Here is an 8,558-nt window from a genome sequence, read left to right on the forward strand (position 1 = left end):
TGCAACTCTCAACTTACCACCGGAAATTATCACACTAGTTCACTGGAGTGGGTACTGGCTTGTGGGTGCTGTTTCTGTTATTCCACTGTACCGACACGTACAACACACTCCTTACCCAGAGTAAGGACATAAAAATGGGTTACAATTATATTCTGCTGAATTCTGCACGTGCAGTGACTGCATCACCACTCTCTCACACACACATCTCACGGAGGAAGGTCACCTCTCACCTTTCACCTATTTCTAGTTCTGTGATAGTACTGGACACTGGTTTCCAGGAAAACACCTGAACTACGGCTTATTTGATTTAAAGCGATCTATGCGACGAAATTCTCCAGATTTTGGCAACCATAACACAATTTCTTGCAGTTTCACTTTCACGTTCGATATTTCAAATTATATTCTGTAGCGCACGTTTCGACTTTCTACACAGCACAATATCTTCACACGCCCCTGTCTGATTTAAATAAGTGGTCGGACTTGAAACTGTTCCTCACCATATTTACATAACGCACAAAGGGCCCGCTTATAAACTGTAAATGTAATCATGGGGCGTTCATTCTTCCTTGTATCTTATAGAACGGTCATCAGTGCAATAAGACCATATTGAGGGTGCTAAATCGCACCTAGTTCCCTTACTTTTATTAAGTAATAGATCAGTGTGTTCATCATGACTTTTCCTCCGGATTTAACAGATTATATCATTATCTCGAATAAACAAGTAAAAGATAAGGCTACTTAAAGCGTAGCATTACCGTGACAACTTGACCAGTATGACACCGTTAATGAGTGTGACAGTGGCTTCATCAGGCCGTGACAGTGTCTTCACCAGGCGTGATTGTGCAAATGAAAAATTCTAATAAACACCGTAAATTTTTGCAATTCCGCTGACAGCCACAACAAAGTGTGCATATCATACATAATTATAATATTATACCACTTAACACATTAATTATATCCGCACACATCTGGAGATCCCTTCTTCTGTTATTAAACAACCAGCAAATGTGAAAGATGGGGTTCCTCAATAAAAAACTGAGAACAAATAGCCTGATTCGAAAATATGAGACTACAATGATAATATCAACTTCCAATTTAAAACATATAGTACTACAATTCACACGAGATCTTTCAATAGAGTCCACATTTTACAGAATAGACTAAATCACTTTAGTGCTTAAGTTCTACTATATCGTATTAGGTTTACGCTTAAGAATAAACTTGATCACAATTGATATAAAGTATCGATAGGTTTTAATAAGTAATAAGTATACATAAAGGTAAAGGATGTTTAGTAAATCGTTTTATTCAATACGAAAAATAACTAAAACTCGAGACACGCACAATATTATACATAAGCTGAATTTATAACCCATAAAAATCTTAGCAAATTTTAGTAGCTAAAAAGAAGCATGCGTTTTAGTTAAGTAAGAACTGCTGTAAAAATGAGAGAATTAACAATTTTAAAGATGCCTATAAAATCATACAATATACATTATAATATGATAAAAAGAGAGATCATTCGGCTAGATTTTGTTTTGCAAATATATTTGCAGTTTGAGATAACTGAAGTAGGATTTTACAGTCCCTGACAAAATTTAGTACATTTTTGTTGCACGGAAAATATCGCGTTGTTCGGTTTATTTTTCCTATCAAACAATGTTGAGTAGGAAAATTTGAAATGCTTTGAAGGGACTGTATACGCCTTCCCACCTAATAAATTGGTTATTTTAAAGTCTATCAAAAATATAATAGCAATATCGGATTATATATACTCCATCGAAATCTATAATACAATCAATAATTTTGCGAGATACACATAAATTAAACAATAAATAATTTATAATTCTGACAATTCACAACGCTCAAATTCTGACAATTTTACTTAAACACAATTTTTCAAAATATATTATATTATCAAGAATTTATTGAAATACAATCATTAATCTTATTAACAAGAATCCCGCTTCTCGAGCAAGCGTTTGAAAACAGGATCGTATAATTTTTACAAACTAAAACACTGTCTTCATTTTAACAGTTACCTAGAAACAAGAAAAAAAATTATTTAAGATATTTTAGAAGATATATTTTAATTATTTTAGTCCAAAACAAACCTAACCTAATCTATAGTTACGTAATTAGTAGATTAATTGCACCTCGTAAAGGATAATTCTTAGCGCAGCCCCCTTTTACATCAGAAACACTTAACATTAAGGTTTAGCAGAGTTTAGTGTCGAGTATAAACTAGTTTTAAGCACTATCAAAATAGTAAAAACATAATTAACAATAGAGCACACGTATATTTAGAGAGACACTGAATTATAAGAAAAGAGTAATCGAGTAATTGGCTGAGAATTACTAATTAAGTAATTGGCTGAGAATTACTAATTAAGTAATTGGCTGAGAATTACTAATTGTGATACTCTCCATCATCTGCATAATTTATGAGAATTATGCCACATATAATACACACTGAGACTTCATTCACACCGGCTGATCGGAAATAAGATGTGTATAATCTGAAAATCAGTAGGTAACCATACATACGAAAAATAGATTTGATGACGTCACGCGGAGAAATGACGTCACACGATTAAAAAATCGATGATTGGTTCCCATCTGCCGATCAGCCGAGTTTAATTTTCCAAATCTAGACCTACGGATAAACCCAAAACCAACCCACCTATCGGATACTGGGGACAGCTGTCCCAGCAGTGATTTTCAAGTCTGATCTCCCCTACAACACAGCAATGAACCAGCAACTAACCGGCACCAGTCCGTTTACTTTTTATTCCTGCGTTCATTCCTTCGGGTTATTTGACGGGCAAAACAACATCATATTAATGACGTCACGTGTCATGATGACGTCATCAAGATAAGTTCATGATGTCTGTAATGACGTCATGCGGGGGAAACAAAGGTCACGTGATTGTATCGGGGAGCGGTGAGTTGAGAAAATCAGCAGCAGGGTTGTACAACTCTGTGTTCAACACCGCACTGAGGATGACCAAATAAGGACATCAGGTGAGACACGTGCTAATGGTGGTTGCCCTCTGTTTTGATGGTGTTAACCATGGATAGAGCAGAGGGGTTGGACATGGCGAGGGTTGTGGCAGCATTGAACGACTGGTGAGACAGTGTGCTGAAATGATATCATCTGTTAGTTAAATTGTTGGTATTATTAGAGTCATGTCAAGCAGTCTCGACAGGACGGGAGGTCACGAGGTAAGTTAGTATGTTAGGACTTGGGAGAGGTCCTGAAGACTTACGTCTAAAACTTTAACTTTGTTCTTAACTTAACCCTGACATCTCTGTTAAAGTGTTAAATATGTGCACTTGTGCAGGTAAAACGCAACAAGAGCAAAGTCTACATGAAGATATTATAACCAGGATATAATTACCTGAAGATGTGAGAGTTTATAGCCTGAGTGAGGTTGGGAGAAAGACTCCGGCTCCCGGAGGCGGAGATGGTGGGGAGAGGTACGTGGGTGGGGTAGTAGGTGGTACTTGCTGGCACTGCTGGCTTCGGCTTTGCTTTACGACAACAATCCGTTATTGTTACCTGGGTTAATATGGTGGATGGAAGTTGAGTAATTTAACTAAGAATATTATATACTTATCTAGCTTGAAACTGAGCAATTAAACTATATATATATATCAGCTGAATATTGTACTGTATATGCATAAAAGGTGTTAAAAGCACATTAAACTGGCATGGCATTGAGCGACTTTAAACTTGCATCAGACTGATATTAAAGAGCGGCAAATTGACAAACCTTGAGCTTCTGCCATATCTCCTCCTCAATACGTGTCTTAATTCTCTCCCGCATATCGTCATCTACAACATTGTCATCAACATCCACCGGGAATACAGTGAAATATAAACCTGAACAGTTATCTGAATTAGTAAAATAATCCATGATACATATTTACATCGAGGATTGTGAATAAAAAAGTACAGTTGAGCTGTAAAAAGAGTCCTATCTTCTCTTCCGCTAATCGCGTTTTTATAATCTAGTCCCAATCTAATACGCCGAGAACGCAATTGCGATTTCAATAATTAGAAACTTTCCGTTTCGTTGTACATGAAAGCTCACTTCAATTTTGGCGAATTTGCTACAGTATGAAAAAGGAATAATTATTCAAGGAGCATGATCTAGCAGATTACTTTGTGCATTCATTGATTGAACAGCTCACTCCGCAAGCAACTTACTCCGCAGGATGTTGGTGTGACTAGGATCCAGGCGAGTGTAACTCTTCCCCTCGTAATCTGGGATCAGGTTCTTAACCAGCATGGTGATGAGCTTTGTTTGAGGGTGAGCGCAGTTCCTCGCCTTGGTGATGATGCTGTACAACTGTGACTTGGCAATTGAGATGTCGTCCCCGAAATGCACTGAAATAGTGACTGATTAGTGACTGATCGGTGACTTATATAGTTTCAACAGACCAGATATGAGAGTCTGGAGTCTGGAACCTAGGTGGCTGGTAAGTGATTGCAAAAGAAATGTAAGTACTTGTAGTTATAATACGCAGGAACACTTGCCAGGTTCGCCGGTTCGGACTCGGAAAGATGGACTATTTCTGCGAGCAATTTACGGTACAGCTTCTCAATCATAAAATCTAATCATGATAATTATTTTCAGTTCTGTATTAAAGATTAAAGATGTCCGTGTCGCATCTTTAATTTATGCTCAACAGCTTTTGGTAATGAAATATTTGGTATAGAAGTTATGTAGTTATGTAATACTTACAAGTTCTGCCTAAATGAACACATTGCACCAATATTTATATATGAAATTAAAAAGTTAAAATCTAGTTAGGACTTAGTAGTTAGTATCGATAAAAATTGTAGATGAATATTGGGATGACAGGAAATGGTTATCCCAAGAGTTATTAAGGGCAAGTTTACTCTTGAACACAGTTTCTATATTCTGTGGAGCTTCTGTGCGTTGGGCCACTCTTGGGTCCGATATTTTTACCACTATTTACCCCGGCCCTGGACCTCTTGTGATCGAAATATAACGTCGGGGCAGTAAAATACCACGTAAAACAGCAATCATATTCCTTAAACCAGTGACTTTATGTCGATCTGATAAGATATAAGATTTGCGGATTCTTACGACTTAACTAAACCGCCGCGGTCTCTAATCATGGTTATACGATAAGTGTATACTGTCGCGTCGTAATGTCGCCTCAAACTCATCTCCTAATTTGGTATGATAAGAATCAGAAACATGAACATAGACGGCTAGGTTTACTTTTATAAATTTGCGATTCATTAGATGTGGCAAATAAGGTGGCGTCGAAAGCGGAGATTTCCCAAATCAAAGCTAAGGCTTTCGAGTTTCGTTTTCTAACTAGTAAAATATTGAGCGGCTGCAACTGCAGGTCTTGTGTCAAACAGTTGGGCGCGTATTAGTATCTGTGAGATATTATTCAATTAAATATAAGTAACCTAAGAAACTTTTCATATTGAACTAAAGGATTTATAGAAAATCTTTGAAGTTAGCTTCCTAAGTGCAGTGCATCTACCTAACTAAGTCTTTGTGACCGAATACGTCATGATTTTTGGTATGAAGTAATTCAAGGTAAAATCTTTGAATAAACCAGAAAAAAATTGATAACCCGGGTATAGCTGAACGCAAATAGCACGTCAGAAATCACTTTGCTACAGAGTAATATAACGTCAATCACCGACCACACCTTCAATTCCTTCACTCAATAGGTACTTGAGATCACGGATCATTACAAAGATTCTATTGCCCAGCCCGAGCTTGCACATGTACACTATTAGCCAAGACAGGTGGGCTGAAGACTGATGTAAATGTGATAAAACTTACTAATATCGTCGAATTCAGTTCCCTTGGTAGCGATCCCAGTAGGGCACTTCTCCGTACGGTTGCCGTCTAGGAGGGACTGATGAGGCCCACCCCCTCCTCGGTTCTGGATTGCTAAAGCTATAGCGTTCACCAACTGAAATATCGTACGTCAGCTACCAAACTTTCTAATTGGAACCATTTATAATTAAATAGTCGTGTTTATTTGATAAAACCATAGATTTTATATAAACTGATAAAACTAACTTTTAAAAGTGGATGACAGATATGTTTATTATCATGAGTTGGAATGAACTTTACGAATGAACTTTACGAAGGCTTATCTACCATGTTAACACATGTTAACACATGTTAACACATCTCCTGCTACAGGAAGTCCGGAAGTCGTTAGTCTAATGACGCATTTGTAAAGTTTGTATGAAATATGATCATGATCTTAGCTCCGGAGTCCGGTTCATAAAGTATAAGATCGCCAAATGAAGTAATTTGAAGGCCGGGGTTTTACTTTAAACCTAATTAAAATAATAAATACTGGTGTTCGAGTCAACTCCTCGGCATCAGCTAACTATAATACGGCTCTAAGCTCTTGCTAAACAATCTAACTATTTAAAACCGGTGTTTATGTCTTTTCATCTTACAGATGTTTATTCCACCATTAAGCTCCCAACGAATCCTTAAACCACATCTTAAACATCACTCTACAGATCGCATTCTTCAACGTCAAAGGATACAAGGTCGAGGGATAGACTATCCTTTCCCCACTGCAGAATTAGGACACCTTTAAGTTGATCCTTCCAATATGTAGACTCAATTGTAAATCGTTCATTCTGACTCGTTAACCAAGGGGAGGATTAATATCGCTTGACACCACAACGGCAAGAATAACGCTTTAATACCCAATTCACAATCACAACTACATATTACATAACTTGAATACCAGTTTGAAATATTTAAAATTAGCAATGGCCACCGTGCTTCACATGATAAACAATCTTAAAAATGATAAACAATCTTAGAAATCGCAATATACATGTATATGGGGAAGAAAAATCTCAAAAAAGATAAACGGGAATTTATGTGAATTCTTTTTTTAAGCTGTAAGACTAAGAGGATTGCATCTCATGGGTTATAAGGCAGTGCCGCCTTCAAAAAGCAATTTACTCTTGACATTTGAAATGACAAATCCGAGATTGGTTTTGGTGGATAGAGCAGTTAAGCTGTATACAATTCAAACTTCTTTTGTGCAAATGTGGAAATAAAAAAGTGTGGTGATAAAAATGCGGTAAAGTGCGTTAATTTCACCTCATCAGGGGAGTTCTCCATGGAGGCAGTAGAACAGTAAGGGTGAACTGAAGACCGCAACTTCTGGGAGCCTGGTGTCGAGTAACTGAAACTATTCAGCTTTTGCGTCGCAGACTGCTGAAATGGTCAGTGGTTATTGAGATGAATGAAAAATATCTCAGCTGTAAAAAATGGTAAAAAATGAATCATGAATGGTTTAAACTGTCTCACACTGCCGTAGCATTAAAACATTTGAAACTTAAACTGAACGTTTTATCGTCTAATGAGAAAGTTAGCAGTACTAGTCAGCTCATACCGGAAGGTGTAGAAGATACTGCATGATAGCGCAGTGATCCCTCTTCAGCTGTTCCAGTTCTACCTTCAGACCGTGTATTATCTCCTGAAGAGTCTCTATACTGTCCGTCACCTTGGTAACCTTGCCGTCTAGCTCTACAACCTCCTGGAAATACAAGAGTGAAAGTGAAACTAGAATATATAGAGTGAAACTGAAATCGAAACTAGAAGACTAGATGGACAGTAAAAATCATAGACTGACAGGTATATTTATGGTTATATAGTTCTATTAATAGTTATACAGTGAAATATATTATATGCCGAGCGTCAAATGAAGTCACGCAACCCACCTCGGTCTAATAGTCCCCATTTAACTGCTCCACTAGCAGCCTAGACTAGTCCACCTCCAACTACCCGTCCTCAATACTCATATAAATATATCATCAATATAATATGTGGGAGTGTAATCAATGTGAATATATCTGGAAATTATAGATCCTGTAAGGTGTCCTATCTTGCACGTGAAAATGTACCGATATAATATATATTATATGATATATATCATATATGTGTGATGTGTATTATGAATGCGTGGATCTCATGATATATATCAAAGAATAGTCCATTGGTTCACGGATATCTAGCACAACTTGCTTGACACATTATGAATATATCTCCACTGATGGACACGTAAATAAAACTTTAAACGTCGCGAAACGGATAAATTCGGAGCGTTAAAATGTCAAGAATAAAACTCTAGACTAGAATTCAACCAGCATTCGGTAAATGTTAAATAATGTCCATTCTTCCTTCAATAGTATCTCCTTTAAATAGTATCTCCGTTAAATAATGTGTACGGATACGTGACGTGCTATCCAGGAATAAAAGTGTTCTAGATGATCCAAATAATATGTAAGTCAAATCTCTCATACTCCTTGAGACCTTGAACAGCGGACCAATACAAACGGGTAAATTTCTGAAAGGTCTCAGAATTTAAAAATTCAGGCAGAAGGTTTCATAATTCTATCATAATATGCCAAGAAGCCCATCTACAAGTGGGATACTAGCTTTTCGTTCACTTCCTCTAACATTATAAACTGGTGGTATTGAAAAAGATATAAAGTAAATGAAGTTAAATAACAAAAG

The 8,558-nt window shown here is 36.9% G+C and overlaps 1 protein-coding gene across 2 annotated transcripts; it reads right to left on the bottom strand.

The window, feature by feature from the left end:
• Window positions 1–1,872: 1,872 nt before the first annotated feature.
• LOC134819241 (uncharacterized) lies at window positions 1,873–7,578 on the bottom strand (the record flags this gene model as incomplete). 2 transcript variants are annotated; one of them, XM_063829062.1, is given in 7 exon segments in its annotated part: window positions 1,873–3,142; window positions 3,402–3,562; window positions 3,777–3,886; window positions 4,214–4,393; window positions 5,841–5,973; window positions 7,140–7,253; window positions 7,435–7,578. In XM_063829062.1, coding segments are annotated over 7 exon segments (948 nt in total), but the record flags the coding sequence as incomplete, so codon positions are not given.
• Between the last annotated feature and the right edge of the window lie 980 nt (window positions 7,579–8,558).

Source organism: Bolinopsis microptera, chromosome 8 (assembly GCF_026151205.1).
Source record: "Bolinopsis microptera isolate Bmic1 chromosome 8, MBARI_Bmic_1.0, whole genome shotgun sequence".
NCBI classification, from domain to species: domain Eukaryota; kingdom Metazoa; phylum Ctenophora; class Tentaculata; order Lobata; family Bolinopsidae; genus Bolinopsis; species Bolinopsis microptera.